The sequence below is a fragment of the Synchiropus splendidus genome, chromosome 11, assembly GCF_027744825.2.
Source record: "Synchiropus splendidus isolate RoL2022-P1 chromosome 11, RoL_Sspl_1.0, whole genome shotgun sequence".
NCBI classification, from domain to species: domain Eukaryota; kingdom Metazoa; phylum Chordata; class Actinopteri; order Syngnathiformes; family Callionymidae; genus Synchiropus; species Synchiropus splendidus.
The window spans coordinates 16163683-16182849 of record NC_071344.1 but is presented as its reverse complement, the minus strand read 5'-3'; the positions used below and the strand labels follow the sequence as shown (position 1 = coordinate 16182849).

Below are 19167 nucleotides of genomic sequence, written 5' to 3'. Positions count from 1 at the left end.
TTTGACCCCGTAGCAAGTTCTTCTGGTCAGAAAGAAACCTTATCCTCCAGTTGGTTTCCGATGGCAACTTTTGAACCGACTCTCTCCGGATCCTGGAAGAGGGTGTGTAGCTGTTGCAATGTTGGACCGTGGCAGAGGTCCAGCGCCCCTGTGTGAGGGGTCCCCTGCAGGGGGGGCCTGGTGGGAGTGTTTGTTAGCTGTTAAGAGCGCTAAACCGTGTCATCTCCTCTGAAGTGGCCGTCGGCGCTCTTCTTCAAACACGCCGCCTCGTCTCATGTGATGGCACTGCTGGTGGGAGGGGCCTTGCAGAAGTGGCACCTCAAGTTACACACACTGTTTGAGCTCACCCCCACACACACTCGCAACATCCCCGACGCTAATAACATCCCCGCGGTTTCAGGTCCGTCCTTTCAAATACATTCCTGATCCCAAATCCAGCGATGTTTTAAAGAGGTTTGGCGCTGAGCTAAACACCCCTGAGCTCTCAGGTGGTCCCCCCAAAAACCTCCATAAATTCACAATAAATATATCCATTTACAATTACTGGTGCTCTCACGTACGGCGCGCAGGTGGTCTGAAGCTGTTGGACCATCAGGTTCTGGTTGAGGCTCCAGGTTCAGGCCAAGTTAACCATCGCGGGGCTGGATGTGTTTTGACAGAGCTGATACTGGACTGTATCAGCCGGCGTCCCTGTGGATTCTCGTCCCGGGGCCTCCTGGACTCGCAGGTTACATCTTGAAGTTGTTGGTCGCATCAAAGTCTCAGCAGATGTTTTTATCTTTTTAATAATCTGTGCTGGGCGGCGTGCTGAGCGACTGAACCCGACACCAGCCGCGTCAAAGTCAAAGCTGGTACCACGTTCAAAAGGGGTTTTCTGGATCAGATGTGAGCCATCAGGGATGCGCGGGTGTAAATAGTTCGGTTTCATCCCGCATTAAATCTGAAGTCTGAGATGTTACCGAAGAGTTGTCGTGTTCTGATCATTTATTTGGGTTTAGCGCTGTGACATCTAGCACTCTATGTTGACCAGGGTGTCGTCCATAGCAGAGAGAAGGTAAGACACTGGGGTAGACAGAACCTCTGGGTTTTGTTTGTGAGTGAATGGACTTTGAGTTTCGCAGCTGGACATGGTGCACAGTGGTTTCTAACCACACACTTTTGAAAACAGTGCTTGTGCGAGGGCACTCTGATTTCCTCCCTCTGTTCAAAGTCTTACAGAGGTGAGCTGTTGGTGTCCGTGGCTGACTGTCAGCACAGCCTCTCACCCCGTGTAGCTGGGACGCCCTTGACCTTGATGCGTAATGATGGACAAGTGTCACTCGACATGACTCACTGATGAATCCTTGTTTGTTCCCAGATGACCAGAGTTCCAGAGGAGGAGCAGGAACTCAAGATTCGCCTCCAGACTTGGCCGGGAAACTTGGTAAGGACTTGTTCAAGAGCTTCTCCTGCTGTTTTAAGATCATAATCTGGACTTGGTGTCTCGTGTGTGACTTGTTATGACCCTGGTTATGTTCTCATTGTTTTGCATTTTGATTCATCTTCACTACTTTTCCTCATTTTTTTAAAATCAGAAGACAAATATTAAGAGAATTCATTCATGTGTTCAGACGTTTTTGTTGAACCTTTGAAAAGGTCTTTTGGGATTTGAAATCATCCTGTTTCATTTAAAAACATCATAGTTCTTTTCCTCTTGAGAGGTGACATGTTTTTGGAACGTCCGATCTGATCACTCTGATCTACGATTCCAGCCTTTAAAGCCTTGAGTCAGACTCTGTGATCAGATGTTCCCTCCAGATTTGAAGGTGTTGTTTCACCTCACTGCAGAATTGTAGCTAGTTTCATAAACAATAGCTCTTTTTTTCCACTTTTCAAGGACGTTCATGTGTTCAAGTTCACCTTGACTCATCCTAATTTTAAAGGTTTGAGCTCTTCAGTTTTTAGACGTGTGCAGATGATGAAGCTCAGAGTAGCTCTCTAGCTGAGCTCAGGTGAAGCTAGTGTTTGGAGGAAAGTCGCCATCAACTGCTCCAGATCAGACGCGATGACCTCAAGGGCCAGAACTTTCCCTATTTTCATTCTCAAGTTCACGATCTCCCTCTCGCTCAGAGAGGCATGCTCTCGCTCAGGATGATGAAAGGCGGTGCCTCGCAGGGTATTTTTACACGGTGAAGTGTGGCGAGGAGGTGACCCCCGAGACCCCAACAAGACTGCTGCCCTTTAGCCTGCCTCTGCCTCCTCGCTGGCCTCTCTCTGTTGGTCTGCCCTCTCTCTCACCCCTCTGGAGTCTCTGTACAGTCTGATCTTCCTCCTTTACAAGGAACGTTTCTACTTCTGCTTTGCGTAAACAACCTCTGGATATCTTAGTACTGAGAGTCATTGGCACCAGATGAGACTATCATTTATTGGAAATTTTTAGACTCAATGCAGTTATTGTAATACATCAGAAATTATTATTATTACTGAAACCTTTTTATTGAACTGTTGACCTTTTACTTAGGCCCGGTCCAGACCTGAACATAAAGTTGATTTTTCTGTTTGATATTGACTCATTCTGAGTCATATTTTTATGAACATTTGGTTTGCAGACTTCTGCCTCAAAATATTGACCTTTGGAATTTAGATTTTTCCAAATACATCTCTGAATTATGTCATCTTAGATGTTTAAGTTTTGCTTCTTAATCTCGCAAAAATTTTTTTAACATGTCTGAACTGGATAGTCCCTCAGAGAGTTCAAGGTTAAAGTATCCTTCAAAAGAATCCTAGATCCAGACGGTGAGCCAGATCACTCCCAAAACTGAACCATTCAGTCCTTGTCCTATTTCACATATGTCCTGAAACTTTCATCCAAATTCGTCCGTATCTATTCCACTTATTTTGAACACAGACAGGTGTACTCCCTCGAAAACATGGCCTCCTTGGTGGGGGTAACACGTGTCTGAATTCTCTTCTTAAGTTTGTCTCTGAATTCAGATTTAAAATCGTTGCTTCATCTCAAATATATCTTTGGTGCTGCTCAAGTGGATTGTGGACTTTAAATAAAAGGAGGACTGGTCAGTTAATTATATATTATATTGTATAATAAGACACGTTTTACGTCCATCTGTGACTCTTAATATGTGCTACAAACATTTCATTTTGTTAAATGGATAGTTTTGTAATTTGTTTTTTTTTTTCATTCATTTGTCTTTTTTCCCCCAAATTTATATGTAACTTAATATATTTTTTACTTACTTAACTCTGAAGTTATTTTCTCAATTCTTTTCAATATGTGGTCTAAAACTTAACTTCAACTTTATTGCAGTATTTTGTCGTTGTGTTCAATATTTCAGCCTTATCTTATCTCTATTGTTTGTTGTTTTGTCTTTTTAAATTTAAAGTTTTTGTTGATTTTTCTCCAGAAATATCTTTTGTTGTTGTACATCATGTATTTGCATAGTTTTATTACTTCAGCCTCCTGTGGTCGGCAGGATCTCGTGTAACTGTGAGATAAAATGAATGTGAAATGAGGGATGTCAGTCAAGTCAGTGCAGGTTTGTAGAATCTCTATCTGTAGTGGATCTAGCCAGGCAGGAGCAGGGGGGTCAGAGGTCGCCGTTGGAAATCCCTGCTGTTTGCTGTCTGAACAATTGAGCCGCTCCGCGTCTCGTTTTTGTCTCCCTGAACCCACATCATCATCCACGCTGAGGTTTCTGAACCATCTTCTCCCCGTCCTCCTCTCTTCTTGGCCGCGTCTCCATCTATTAACTGGTGCGGTCACAGTTCAGCAGCCGTCCAGTAGCTCCATCGGGGCCGAGAGAAGGGGGGCAGACTTGAAAGTCCGGGGTTTGTTAGTTCTGTCCTCCTTCCCGGCCTCACGCCGGTCAGCAGAGAGTTATATTCTTCTGAGTTATGGAGTCTCCAGATTGTGCTCCGTCACATCACTCTGGCGCGACCCGTTTAGCCTGAACTGAAATAACAAGTGAGCAGTGCTGGAGCTGCAGCTGACGCCTGATTTATCGCTCGGCCAATGGTTATCTGCCGCGCTGTTGGATTTCTGCCGGCAGAAGTGTCTGTTTCAGAGATGAACGGCGTCAGATTAAAGAGCTTATCTCGTTCTTCACGTCGATTCTCTGCTCCGGTCGAAGAGTCTGACGGATTCACAACCCTCTAATCTTAATTTAGTGTTCGACCTTTCCATCACAAGGTCATCTGACCGTTTCGGCTTTTGATTCCTCCTTTTTCCGTCCTATAATTTTGACTCTTTTCTCATGACTCAGTATCTCTCTTTCTAACAAAGCCATAGCCTCATTTCTTCAGCACTACTACCTAAAATCCCTCCGTATAGATTGTGACTATAGCAAGTTGACGCCATATTTTGACTGATGATTTATGACCAGGGCCATGTCTCTGCCGAGAAGTTCTGTTTTGATGTTTTCCTCTTTTTGTGTGGCTCATTTATGCTCCGATTTTAACTTCACTGCCTCAGTTTTGACTCAATTTAGAAGGAAAATAAATCAGCTGCGGGTGCAGTGGTGCTGTCTGCACCGTAGAAAGGCTTCAAAATGTGTGAGGATCAGTTGTAAACTAGTTTTGAAAATTGGCTCCAGCATGGAGACTGACTCATGAAACAAATTGGGCAATGTTCTGAACTGGACTCATCAACTCCTCACATCTTTATTGACATTAAAGCGCTTGTGTCTTTGTTCTCCTAGTTCGGCCTCGCTTCACGCAGCCAGCGAAGATGAGGAAGCGGGTCATCGCTCGCCCGGTGGGCAGCTCCGTGCGACTCAAGTGCACGGCGAGCGGGAACCCTCGACCCGACATCGTCTGGTTTAAAGACAGTCTGCCTCTGGCGGACGGGGACGGCACCACGGACGGAGGCAGAGCGGGAGGAGCGGGGAAGAAGAAGAAGTGGACGTTGAGCCTGAAGAACCTGACGCCGGAGCACAGCGGGAAGTACACGTGTCACGTGTCCAACCGGGCCGGGGCCATCAACGCCACCTACAAAGTGGAAGTCATACGTGAGTGTCGTCGCTTTTCTGTGAAGCCTCTTCATCATTTCTTCACCCTGCATTCCATCGTGTCCCCAGACACCCTCTCACCCCAACCCCGATTTAGCTTGATGAAGAGAGCAAAATTTCTAAATGAAAATTTAAAAATCCAGCCATCCAGTTTTAAAATAGTCCAATGTATTTCATGTTTTTATTCAAGAAAGCTGATTATTGCTGTTTTCATAATTATAATTGTCACATCATTTCAACTTGAAAAACTAATTTCTTTTAGTTTTGTTTTTCATTTTTTATTCAAATTCTACTATAAAGAAACATAATTAAGTATAAAAAATAGTATATTTCTATTTTAGTAAGTATAAATTATATATCTTATTATATATATATATATATATATATATATATATATATATATATATTTTTTTTTTTTTTTTTTTTTTTTTTACTTTATTTGCGTATATATAAGTATAATTGATCTATAAATTCAATTTTATTTATTTTTTTAAATGGTCCCAAGCCCGGATAAATGCAGAAGGTTGTGTCAGGAAGATTTGTGCAACTGCTCCTCGACAGTGAATCCCCCAGTTTCTCCTCTCACGCTCGCTGAACCGACCCGGGGCCAGTGAATTACACAGATTGTGTTGCTCCCCTCGGTGTTTGATTGAATGTGCTGTCGGACCAAATGGTGGGTTCAGAACTGTGTTCCGCTCGATTCACCTCCGATTCACGACACGGTGATTATCTTGACCTTCTCGTATCATCCGGAACACTATAATTAAGAAGTCCGGTTTAGCGCACGCACTTGAAATACTGTGTTGTTTTAGGATGGGAAGCAGGTTTCATCCTGACCACACAAACCGACTTTATAGTCTCACAGTCATCCATTTGTGGCATGGAGTAGAGCGACTCCTAAGAAGTGACTTGGATGCTCCTCCACTAGCCGAGTCCTCACGTGAGTTGCGCTGAACACCAAGTGTGTTTTTTGGCGCTGGATTGAAGACACTGCTCCGATGATGTCAGATTTACTGCGGGGATGTTTGCTCTGCTGTTGGATTTGCGGCCTCCTCGAGTCGTATGTTCATCTAAGCCCGAGGAGAGTAAATCCCGCCCCCGGCACATGTGTTTTACATCAACCTACAGCTGTAGACTTCAGTGTAACACACTCTCACACACACATGCAGAGGGATGTAAATCAGAATCAGAGCTCAGGCTTGTCGAGCAGGACAGTTGATCCATCAGGAGAGATTCACTCACCTGTCAGTTATTCCTGAAGAGCCGTGGGCTTGAGGTCACCAGGGTTGTGGTGGGAGGATGACGTGGCAGGTCTGTGACAGTGTTTGCACTAAATATGACTGAAATAGTGGGGGGAACCTTTTGATCAGAATTCTTAATTTTACTTCTAAAAATACAAAATACAATATTCATCTTGTCATATGACATGATTCATACATTCAAGTCAGAAATGACTTTTCTTATTTTATATATATTTTATATATATAATTATATATTTGATTAAATATCTGGTGCCATTTACTGGAGGAATCTAAACCTAATGTTTTTTTGTTTGTTGTTTATTGTTTTAATGTTTTTTTTAAGTCTGAATGAATCTGTACATCTGTACAATCATTATTTGTTTTCTTATTCTTTATTCATTAACATTTTTTTGTTTTCATCATATTATTTTTACATAAATATCAGTGTTGGAAAAATGAATTCCAGCGACTTTTGTAATTTGTCTTGTATCAACCCATTTCCACTACAGCAGATCCACAACGCTGATTTCCTCCCACACGATGATCAAGTTTTCATTCAATGTGTTTTTCAATAGCTATTACTGACGCTAAAAAAGGTGCCCCCACCAGTCAAACACGTCTCATAATGTACTGCAACACCGGCAGTTCTTAGCTCCACGAGAAAACCCTGACTTGTGGTGTGTCCGACCAGGTGTGGGTCTAAGATTTGTGGGTGAGCGTGATGTTCACTGACCTCTTGTGGTGTGTTTATAACTCCATTTTGCTGTTTGGTGACAACAGAGCGGACCAACTCGAAGCCGGTCCTGACTGGAACCCACCCAGTCAACACCACGGTGGACTACGGCGGCACCACCTCCTTCCAGTGTAAAGTCCGGAGCGACGTTAAGCCGGTGATCCAGTGGTTGAAGAGAGTGGAACCGGGAGAGGTGGACAAGTTCAACTCCACCATCGAGGTGAAACCCCGACTCTTACTGAGCAACAGCGATCAGACGTTTGACCCGGCGATGCCGCTCTGTTCGCAGGTGGGCACGCACAGGTTCGTGGTGCTGCCTAAAGGGGAGGTGTGGTCGCGTCCCGATGGCTCTTATCTCAACAAGCTGCTGATCAGTCGAGCCAAGAAGGAGGACGCCGGCATGTACATCTGCTTAGGCGCCAACACGATGGGATACCGCTTCCGGAGCGCCTACCTCACCGTGCTGCCAGGTCAGACAGTCAGGATACTTTTTAAACAAATGAATTCTCGTTTTGTAAATTGGTATCTTGGTTTCTCCAGACTCAAAGCCTCAGAGCATCCCGGTCCCCACAGCGACGTCCCAGAGTCTGCCCTGGCCGGTCATCATCGGCATACCTGCAGGTCTGGCCTTCATCTTCGGCACCGCCCTCCTGTGGTTCTGTCAGTCCAAGCGCACCTGCTCCTCATCCTCACCTTCATCGTCTTCCGCTCTGCCGCCGGCTCAGCGTCTCCCGGCGGCCGCCCGCGACAGAGTCGGGCCCCAGCCTCCGCCGCCCGCCGGCAGCGACAAAGACTGCCTCTCCTACGAGGACTACGTTGCCCACCAGCAGCTCCTCCTCACCCAGGGGGGAACCGGAGCCGTTCCCAAGGTGTACCCCAAAATCTACACGGATATACACACTCACACACACTCGCACGTGGACGGGAAAGTGCACCAGCACCAGCACATCCACTACCAATGTTAGCGGGCAAACACACGGACGCTTGTCACTGCCAGCGGAGCACAGAACCACAAGACCACTGCAGACTCCTTTACACTCTTTTTTTAGGAACATGTGGACGACTAACCATGAAGAATGTAATTCAAGATTTCACGTCACTTTCTGTGCTTCTGCTCAAGACACAACCACAAACTCCTCAGTAAGGACTCCACTTCACCAAACCGAGATGTGAATGATGACGGATTATTATTCAGCATTTAGCATGCTACGTCCGTATACGTTACAAGTTAGCTTTGTTCCAGTGTCTAAAGCCTGATGTAAACTGCCAAAGAGATTTTACAAAAATGCCAAAATTATCATGAAGAATGAAAGAAAAAGCGTTGGAGAAGTAAATTTAGGCGTATATTTCACAGAATAACCTTCTGAAACATAGTCATTCCTAAACAGTTTACTTCAGGCGTTAGACCTGAGCAGAACTGAGCCAGTGATGACCACTTTTCCATACAAAAGGGAGCTGCTGTCACAGATTCCTGCTTCAACGTTCGCTCCCTTCCTGGGGAAAACCGTCGGAGTGACAGGGATGTAGGCCGCGCGGAGACAGCAGCGCTGCGGCGAAAACGGTGCCGTCGACAAACCAGCACCAGATTTGGTGGATTTCTGATGGATCATCGGATACAAAGCTAATCTTCTGAGGTTTACAGGGATAGAAAGACAACGGAGAGACTCAGTCGGCTCTGCTCCACCAGCAGCTCCTGGGAGTCTCAGCACCTCATTCATTTCTGTCTGATTCTGAGTCAGAGTGATATCTGATAATCATCTGATATTATCTTATGGGTCAACATAAGATACATTACGAAAGTCGCTGGAATGGTTCATTGAAAGCTGGAATATTATATACATATATATAATTCGAGCTAAATAATTTTTTGGTTTAAATTTAAGGCACAAAATGTGGATTTTTTTTCCAAAATAAAAGGAAATGATCTTGCTGATTGTAAACACTTCAATGCCCAAGAAAAGTCGAATGAATTCATTGAAGATCAGTCTCACTTTAACCATCTTACGTTCATGTATTGTGTGAAAAGAGCTCTGGAAGCAGATGGAACCAAGCTTCCCCCCGAGCTCTCCGGTGCTTTATTTTCGTCTCTAATTTAGCCAGACCTCCATCCTGACGTCTAATCAGCTCAGATGTGTTTGTGTGTGTGTGTGTGTGTGAAGAGTGTGTGAACGAGATCAGCCGTTAGCAATCAAAGGATTACGGCACCGAAGCTCGGAGCTGCCAGAATGTTGTCAGGTTTTATGTCGGAATATGGTGGATAGCTGGTTCCCGTCCTGCCCTCAAGATGATATTTTGCTACACAACATGTAGACATTTGCGTCATCCATCACGCGTCGATTTATGTTCCAGTCTGAAGTTTCACTGTGAAACACTTTCACCACAAAAGTGCTGGGCATTTTAGCGTCAACAACCATGTGACAGGGTATGATGTTCAGACTGGTTACAGTCATGGTTGTTTTCCTGCCATCCTGTGCTGACGTTGTTAATAATTGGATTATTTTCGAAGCCAACTGACTGATCCCGACGTCACACAGATGCTGTCTTTTATTTCTGCCGGTCTTCGGAGTCAGATATCACCTGTGAGTTTATTCAACTCGACTGAATCGCACGATAGACTGATGTTTCCGTGTGAACTCCAACAAACAAGCCAGAGGGAAGCTGTTTTTACGTCTTTGTTCTTTCCTTTCTGTGGTTGCTGGAGACGCTGTGTGTTTTCTGAAGACCTCAAATAGCTTCATCTTTCACGTCAGTTGTGTGTCAAAGCTAGAGGACTGCCAGTGTGCTCGTCGCCCTCGAGTACAAAATGTCGAGTAGAGAAGAGAATGATAGATTTAGCAGGGAAAACGCTTCGGACCATATTTGTCACCCAAAAGCACGGTTGTGTATTTCTAATTTATTTGTATTATGTTCCTCCTTTTCATATATAATTGGGCATTATATTGCATGAGTGCGTTTACTTGTTACGGTCATATTGTAAGCTATGTAGCAAACATGTCAGTGTAAGATACTGTATTTATACGTGCGGACAGAATATACAAAATTTTTATTGATAATCATTGTATAGACAATCTTTGTACAGTCTATCTTCATTAAAGTCGTGGTTGTTTTTGTTCTGACGTCATTACCCCTGTTACTGGTGCCATTAAAAAGTTCAACTTTGACCAGGTCTGTGTGTTCATTGTCCAGAAAAAAGGGTTTCTCCATGTGACGTCCAATGTGATTTCCCGGTCGGAAGGTTGGAGACTTCTTACCACCCGGAGTTCACAATCCAAGATGGCTTTTCCCTGAAGGTAAACATTACATATACGTTTAGAATACATGAAATACACCGAAGGAAAACAAATTTCCTCTTCATCCTGTGGGTTTACTTGTCATATTCAAAGCATATATTTATCAAAGAAATTGCTTATATTCGTAAGACACGGTTGAGAAAGTCTTTCACGGGTGTCACCGTCATCTTTCCCTGCCTTGAACTCGAACTCCAACTTCCGCAGAAGATGGACGCAGCATTACTAAAGTTGATTTGCCAAGCTCTCATGGTGCATTCCAGTTTTGCATTTCCTTTTCATCCTGCGGGTTTTCTAGTAGCAAGCATAGCATATTTATCAAGAATTTCCTTATATCCAGAGACACGTGACAATAGCTTCCAAGGACCTCACCATCTTCTCTTCCGACTTTACAAACTGGAATGCTCTGAACTCTGCGGTAATTCCCACGTCCAAGGTCACTGGAACGCAACATATCACTGCTAAGCTAGCATCTTTGTGAGCGGGGCTGGCTACATTAGCCACATAGCTAAATTAGCATCTTGGCAATTATTGTAAAAGGAGACATTTCTAGATATAAACACTCATTGGATTGAACATTTTCAGTAAATATATCAGGACATTAGCCTTCAAACGCTTAAAGCTCGCTAGCATTGTTCAGATAGCTTTACAGAATTGTTATCGCAAGTGTTGTTTTTTTTTTGCCGGTGTTAGCATTGTACATTTAAATATTGCCAGATAATAGAAATCCAAAGGAGAATTACATTTTTCAATTTCTTTTAAGAAATAAGACAACGTGATACTGAACATGTTAATATTCAATAAGCAGATTTGTAATTTTACCCCAGAAACGGTGGCTGGTATTTTCTCATTGCCATATCACCCGCAGAAACTGACCGCACCTCCAAAGATCAACTCCACGTTGCCAGCACAAGCCTCCATTAAGAGGCAGAAAAATGCGGTGTTTCCACCGACATCTGTCAGAGGTGGATTCCGGCAGAAAAGCCTCAGGGTATCATGGGAGCGTCTTTAAGTGGCCGTCCTCCTCTAAATAGTTGTAGGTCTTCGCTGGTGAGAGCTGCAGCCGGTGTTTCATCTGTCATCGTGTCTGTCTGGGGAGCTGACAGATGGACAAGCGTTGCGTGCAGATGGGGAGTCAACGTCCAGCGTCTCATTCTGACTCATTTCACTGAGGTAAGGGAAGAAAAGGCTGCTGACAGAATGGGGAAATGTAAAAGGACAACAACAAGAGGAGACAACACCTAATACAGGGTCACGCTGACTGCCTCCTCTTTGCTTGTCCGTCTATGACTTGTTGATTCCACAATCAAGTCACAGTTAAGTCATTCTTTTTATAAGAAAAACACATCCAATATCTACTGAAAAGTAACAAGAGCAGTGATATTCGCATGATCTCAGAGAAAATAACTAAGACAACCGAAGTACACTTGGTCTCCCATCATTTTCAAGGTCTTGCTCTTTTCATTTGCATGCATTTAGTTTTTTTTTTTTTTCTTAAATTACTCAATTAAAACTCAAGCAAGTAGGTCTTTTGTCAAATGACTGTGTCTGGTCATGAACACAATTCATGTCATGGAGAAGGTAGTAAAAGGAGAGTGTCATGCTAGTTTTGGTAAGGTGGTAAGGGGTCTCCATCTCACTGGTGGAAACAGACAAACTCACAAATGGACAAATGTATTTCAACAAAGTGATGGCATTTTGGTGGCTTTCTTTACCTTCATTTGAACGACAGACAGACTGGTTTCTGCATTGAGATTGGTCTCCATCTCGCACTTGATCTTGTTACACACCAGTCTTGGCCTTGATTCGGTCTTGGTTAAGGTGGTCTCGACTACAAGCCTTGCAGCTTGAATCACGAGAGGAAACTCCTGTTCAAAACACATGAGAGCGAGAGCCCAGTTCGAAAAGAAACCGCTGACATCCAACGATCCTTTTATTGGAGCATAAAAACTGACTTTTATGGACCAGAAAATTCGGTGCTACAGAAGTCCAAACACATGACTTGATAATGCGGGACCTCATCTGGGTCGCGAACCACCATCCTGACAGAATATCTTCCTGGTGAACTAACCAAAGAGAATGCTGACCGAGTGTCGGAAAATTGATGTGCTGGTCAAGGTTTCGCTCCTTTCATTCCGAGCATCGACGTTCAGATCTGAGACAACCTTGCACAGCAAGCCAGTGTAAACTTCAAACGCACGACTCTGAGGTGTATCTGACAACTTCATGGTGTTTTTATGATCTCAGTAGCGGGAAACCTTTCATAAGCAGAAACTAAAACTGTCTTTAACGGTCAAGCCGACGCACGGCATCATTACCGACAATTATATCAAACATCTTTCCGTCAGAATTTACGGCTCACGGATGAAAGAATAAAGGGTAGTTAGGCTTGGTGAGTAAGACAGGAAACGACAGTAAAATTACATTTCCCTTCATTTAAGCATGAAAACACGTCCCTCGTTTCCCCTGGAATCACATTATTCTTGGACGAGGCTCCACGTCGTGTTTTGTTTTCCAACCCAAATTGGGGCCATTAAAGTCCATATGTCTTTTTGGCGTGTGTTGACAAAGATTGAGAGCGTGTTTGTGGGAAGAATGGCGAGGACGAGACCTCTGAGAACAATGGAATCTCGCGGAGAAGCAGAAATACCTTTACGAGAAGTTGCGGTTGTAACATTTTTTGCTGAGTCAACAGTTATCAGCGTTAACGTTCCCTGTGCCTGGGAGCGACAAATCCTCGGGATCACCTGGATTTCTATGCATCTGGAAGACCTCTGGGGTAATAAATACACGGCAAAGCGAGTGATGTTTGAGCTGTGAAAGACATTGCCTTCGGAATTTTGTGTGGGAAAATGGACGTATAGATGATCTAACACAAACTCCTTTTTTCCCCGTCTTATCATATGAATTCTGTTTCTGCACATCATCCGTGAGCAGCTCAGGGATAGCGGCGGACAGAAAGAGGAGGAGAGGCGTGGAAGGGAGGAGGTTGACACGGAGCGGAGCTGCTGACAGATGTCTTGAACTTGTGTCTGATGAGCAGCGATGAGAACATGAGGAGCGCATCAGTGACAAGTGCAAATGTGTCCAGCTAAAAAAGACGTCACACCAAGGGAAGTTGGGACGTCGAAAACGTCATCCAGAACCTTTGGTCAGTCACGCTACTGACCTGTCACGAGACAGCAGCTGAGAGTAGGGCTGTTCCCGGACATCTGGAGGCCCCGAGTCTTTCGCTTGGCTGCAAGAAGAATCGACTCATTGGAATTCTTTAAACCCGCAGGGTCCAGTATTGCTCACAGGAGGGAGCTACATGGATAGGGTTTTATTTCGGGGAAACTCGTGTTAAAATAAATATTTCGTTTTTCTCAATCGGTAATCGCAGGAACCCTAGTTTCTTGGTCTTCTATTATGGCTTCAACTGTTGCAGTACAGCATGGAGCAAGTTGCTGCTGCCTTAGACTGATTTTTAACTGCATCGCCTCAGTTATAGCTTCATCTCACATTCCAAGTTATATATCATTCCAGGTTATTCCAAGTCAAGGAAAAGGGAGGGCAAGCCTTTTTCCATAGGGGCGCATCGACGTTGACACCGAGGAGATACAGTAAGTCTTGCCGAGTCCATGCTGTCCGTCAAGTCCCTAAAAGAAAACCTTCTATATGATGCATCAACTATTTGGTCACTTGATAACCATTTAACTTGGATTCTCTTTCTTTCTTTCTCCTACTGTTCTGTGTCACTATTGTCTGATTCAATATAAATCTGTATGAATAAAACATTATTATTATTACAGTGTAATAATAACAATAATAATAACAATGAGGCCTTGAGCGTCTCCAATGCTAATGATGAGAACTGAGCTGAACCTGATCCAGACTGTTTCACAATAGAATATTTGACTGGTGGCTGTTTAACCGCTGACACTGCCTCAGCGTCTAAGGAGGCCTGACACAGAACAACAGTCCATATTTACGAGTCTGATACCCTCGACAGACATTTGCGGCTGTGATAGATAATCAGTCCCATCTGTGTGACAAATGTCTTCAATATGCTCCATGTTAAGGGATATATCTCATAACCATCCAGAAGCCAAGAGAGGGTTTTTTGTAAGTCTGTGTTCCCAGTTTTTTGGGAAGACTCTTGGCTGATAATGTTCAGTCGTATTCCCCTGAAACCTGGACAACAAATCTGCCACGTTTCTCAGCGTCAGCTGTAGGAAACCCCAAACCATGGCTGACCCTTCCTGCCCTCTGTTCCCTGTGAAACTTGATGTTTGCAACTAAATCTGACTCTCGCTCTTTGACTTGTTTCAGTCATTCTGTGTCGGCTTCCAAACTCATAATGCATTTCTGACTGGATGATAAGAAAACCACCCAGTTTTATCGATGGCCTCTCCGATTACTCTGAAGACCTGCCGCCCAAAAGTGCGAGAGTGGAGCCAGATTCAAGGGATAAACAAAATTTTGCAACAGAGAGTAATCTAATGTAATCTAAAATGTTGAATTTTTTTTTTTCCACTCATCTGAAGCCTGACGTGATTCATCATTTTAACCACAAGAGAAACTCTTCAGATCAAAACTAACGTCCAGGGAAGAGTTTGGAATACAGTGCTCCAAGTTTAACTTCCAGCTGTGGGAGTGATGCGTTGCTGGGACGTGAGATTGATCGGAGAATCACAGCGCCAGCCGCCCTTAAAGCCATTATTCCAGAGGACAGTTGTATCAAATTCTATCAACCTTTCCCAACCAGAAAGTAATTCAACTTGGCAGAGCGGAATTGGTCAAGGCTGTAAAAAGGCTTTCAACAATATCGTAAACGTGACTTCATTTTAAGAGCATATTTCTTTCAATACATTTTGCTGCCGTAATTTTGTCGATTTCCGTTCCACACAAATTTTGAGGCTGACCACAGAAAGTTGTCGCAACTCGATTTCATCAGGTTAGTATTGGAAAACTCAAGGTCCCAACATGCATTGCAGGACTTAAACATAGCATATGCGTAATATTCTTGTGTTTTTGGCTTAAGGTTAGGATAACTTTAACACAAACCAAATTCTACCACTAGCTCCTTTGTCTACCTTTGTTCCCCTTGTGTTTTCTGCCGCGTGTTCGTGTTTCCACCACAAGCATATTTTGTTTGTTCCTTATTCCTCCCTCGCCTCTCTGCGTGGGTTTTTTGACCGCCAGGTCACTTTCAGCTGTTTTTACTGGACTTCATTCATCGTCGTGATCGTGTCTGACTGTTGTGTTTTTTGTGATTATGGACTTGTCCACCACGAGTGATATCACTGTGTCATTATGTTCTTATTCTTGTTTGTTCTGTTTCCAGATTTCTCCCTTGGTTCTGTTGTATGCTTTACTCCTGCTTCCTTGGTTCTTGCTTCTGTCCTGTGTTATTTCGTGAATTCAAAAAATTGTATTCTCATTGTCAAATCTGTTTGCTACTGGTTACCTCTTGCACTTGGGTTCCGTGCACACACGGCCTCTGACAGAATGCACCCAAAAACTGGTTTCTTCCATGCTTGTGGTAGGAGAAACTTTTAAGAAATTCATCTTACTGTACATTTGGTACAGTTTTACAGTATTCATGTACTGCAGCAGTGCCATTTCCTCGGCTGCATCTGCGCCGGCCTCCTTCCCTACAAACACGTCATATCAGGCTTTTGTTTTGACACAAGCCCGGTCAATTGTCAGAGCAAATGTTGGGTCCCTCAGACCTTGTGCTCTTGCAGGACCTTTTGCTCCCTGGAGGAGGGTTTCTGGTTTGCGGTTGGCTGGTTAAAAGGGTGTGAACCCGCCGGAGAGATTCCTGGGCGCTTGAGTCAACAGCAGCTGTGGTTGGTGATGAAGAGAAGCTGTCCAAAGGGCTTTTTTACCCGCAACTGCCTTTTGACTGTGAAAGCGCCGCTCAGGTGAATGGAGTCAGTGACCATGAAGGGCTCTCGCACACAAGCACGCACAGATCAGGTACAACAATACGCCGTGCACACACGTTTGTAGCTGGGAATCACACAGGAAGAGCCGTGCCGCTGCGCTCCACATCTTGGGAAAAAGTGTGTCTGGAAAGGTGGAAGTCTGCGCACAGATGCAGAGACACAAAAGAACACAGATGGGAAGAGCACAGACACCTGGCTGGCATTGAAGCGCTCCTCTGTTTGCACACCTCGCCCTCCCGGCTCATCCTGCACGCAGCCACAAAGCCGACAGTAAAACTAGAAAAACAAAAAACACAAAAAGAGGCTAAAAGGGGCAACAGGAGGCTTCCATCCGTCTTCCAACAATCCCTCCCATCTTCCCTTTCCTCGCTTTCTCTGAGGCAAATGTTTACCTTCCCTCTGTGAAAAGAGAGGGATGTGGAGAGACGGGCGAGAAAAGAAAAGAAATCTGGCACAGGAGAGGGGGAGCCTCTAAAGTCGGCCACGGAGCCGTGACAAAAGCCGCCTAATCTCGGTGTTGTCTTTCGGCCCCCTTCTTCTCCGCAAACATCCTGCCAAGTGTGCATGTGGCACAGAAGAAAAGAAGAGTCGGGAGGAAGGGAGGAATTAAGACTCTTAATTCATATGTGTGATAAGAGAGCGATTCATCAGCTTCAGAGCGACAAGAAGGGAAGTGACCTCATGTTTGGAGGTGAGCTAATGTGGCCGGGTCGAGCGGGCTAGATGTTATTGAACCATTTTTCCTGTTCAGGGGCAGCAAGCGGATGCTTATGGTGACCTCAGACAAAAGTAAAGGGCTTGAGCGTCAAGTGGAGAGCGGTTATTGTGTTCCTAAAATGATCTTCCAATTTCTTGAATGGTGGAAGTCAACATCACAAAGATTTTTGCAGGGTCAGACTGGGCTTTATTGCCCCCTATAGCAGACCTAGAAACACACGCGGTCAACACATTTTATTTCCCTTATCATTCTTTAAAGGCTTTTAAAATTCCTTTTTAAAAGCATTTTTCTGCAACGAATCCCGCCTGAAACAGAAGTTGTTTGTTGATGACATCACGCTATACATGGTTCATAGTTGCCAATGCAGTACTGTGGGTACCGCTGGGTTCAGTAAGTAAGTCTAGACTTCGGATTGTTTGGACCATCCCATGACCTATAACTTTTTCTTTAGCTATTATCAATTATAAATGAATGACTGAAAAACAAATGTGTTTAAAAACAGACTCAAACATAACTCGCCACATCTGCGTTCCGACCCGTTCCGATGATGGACATCGGAGATTATCCGCCGCGGACCAACGCAGGAACGCTCGATGAGACAAATAGCTGTGGTGTGAAATCATTTAGTTCATGTCATGTCTTGCCCAAAGGGGATTACGCTTACACCTCCGAAAGTACAACACCGAAATTCTGAGTGACAAAGTGTGGAATCTGGATCAGATTAAGTGGGAAGCATCTCTCTCCGGCTAATACTGTGGTGGAGGGAGGGGGGGGGTTGCAGGAACACTCGTGAATAATCACCCCTGACATCAGAACAGTTTTCCTTCCCTCTCTGAAGTGGCAGGACTCATTTGTACAGCCCCGGGCCACGCAGAGGTGAATGTTTGGACGAGCGAAGACGCTGTTTGACTCCAGTCCAAACACCCATGTGACTTACTGTAAGCAATATCAGAAGAGTGTCAAGACTGTTGTTGTAATTATAGTGCCTGATAAATCAATCGCTGCGTGAGTGAGCCTGAGCGAGACGTTACAGAGATTTAGTCGTCAGTGTGTCGCGTAGTTTGCCTCCGGAGACGTTCCTCTCTTAAGAGGAACTTAAAGAACAGGAAACTATTTAAGATCCCTCTGGAACACCGGAGAGGATCGGGCTCTTCTACAATACAGAACCCACTCACACGTAAATAACAGAGGGCTCCTGGGCCACGTTTGACCCCTTGACCGCCCCTGTTTTAGCTCTGCAAATAAAACTGCAGATGTATTTATGCTCCGCACATGTTTGAAGTCAACAAAGGACTATTGAAATAAACACCTGTGTGTGTCATGGTTGCAGATGACGTGGTGTAGAGGTTCATGCAGCAGCCTCACGAGGAGAAGGTGCCTCGGCCTCTGGTCCATGGCTTTGGCTTGCTAGTGATCACTCCGGTTTCCTCCCACAGTTCAAAAGCAAATATTAGTTAGTGACTCCAAAATGTATGTGTGTGAGTGGTTGGTTCGTAAAAGTCTCCAATAAGTCTCTAGTTGCAAAGGTCATCAAACTTTTCCACGTAGTAAAATAAAAGCAACTTGCAGGATTCTCTTTTTTTCAAACGTATTTAAAGTATGTGAGTGTTGTTTTTTTGTTTGTTTTTTAGGTTGTTCTTTGTCGGTGGTTTTATGTGGTTCTTTCTTTTCTTTTTTTTCCCCAAAAAAAACAACTCTCCCCACGAGGATAACATTTTCCAAATCTATTGGGTTCTTCTTGTGCCAGATAGCGCAGCCCTATTCAAAGCACACCCCAGAAAAAGGACAGGGTCTCAAGACAAAAAACATTTTTGAATGTAAAACACTATTTGTAACACAGATTTCCAAAAGTCCCGCTCCTGTTGTGGATCCTGTCATACACCTACTTGTCTGTCTTACAGATCAAGAACCCCTCCCATCATTTAATCGCTGATCACCATCCCGCAACACTGTTTTTGTCAAGTTCCCCCCGCTCGAGTGGCCTCTTAGAAAAAGCCATTTCACTCCGTTGTCTCAGTAGGTAGCTGAAGGTTGCGTGCACAGCGGTGGAACACACATGCAGTCACACCTGAGCCGCCTTCAATAGACACCATTCACCACCCTGACAACCAGGGACAATAGAGGGAAAAACTCCGATCCACAAACAGAGGAGGAGCGTGCCTGAACACATCGGCCTGTCCTTGCCGCCCGCTTCATCACTTCAGCTCCGGTGATATCATCTTTCTATGTACTTTAGTTACACTCTACTCTGC

At 44.4% G+C, this 19167-nt stretch overlaps 1 protein-coding gene and 1 long non-coding RNA gene across 2 annotated transcripts in view; one reads left to right on the top strand and one right to left on the bottom strand.

Moving 5' to 3' along the window:
• Positions 1 to 10138, top strand: part of fgfrl1a (fibroblast growth factor receptor like 1a) — a 63150-nt gene extending 53012 nt beyond the window's left edge. The window contains exons 4-8 of the mRNA XM_053878884.1: positions 1358 to 1423; positions 4695 to 5003; positions 7025 to 7197; positions 7267 to 7447; positions 7518 to 10138. Coding sequence (XP_053734859.1) covers positions 1358 to 1423; positions 4695 to 5003; positions 7025 to 7197; positions 7267 to 7447; positions 7518 to 7942 — 1154 coding nt within the window. The 3' untranslated portion in view covers positions 7943 to 10138. The remainder of the gene's footprint in view (positions 1 to 1357; positions 1424 to 4694; positions 5004 to 7024; positions 7198 to 7266; positions 7448 to 7517) is intronic.
• On the bottom strand, positions 10062 to 11535 carry LOC128767132 (uncharacterized). The gene is made up of 4 exons (XR_008416090.1): positions 11146 to 11535; positions 10637 to 10704; positions 10429 to 10558; positions 10062 to 10261 (listed from the first exon to the last, which is right to left on the bottom strand). It is a non-coding gene; the product is annotated as an uncharacterized LOC128767132 (long non-coding RNA).
• Between the last annotated feature and the right edge of the window lie 7632 nt (positions 11536 to 19167).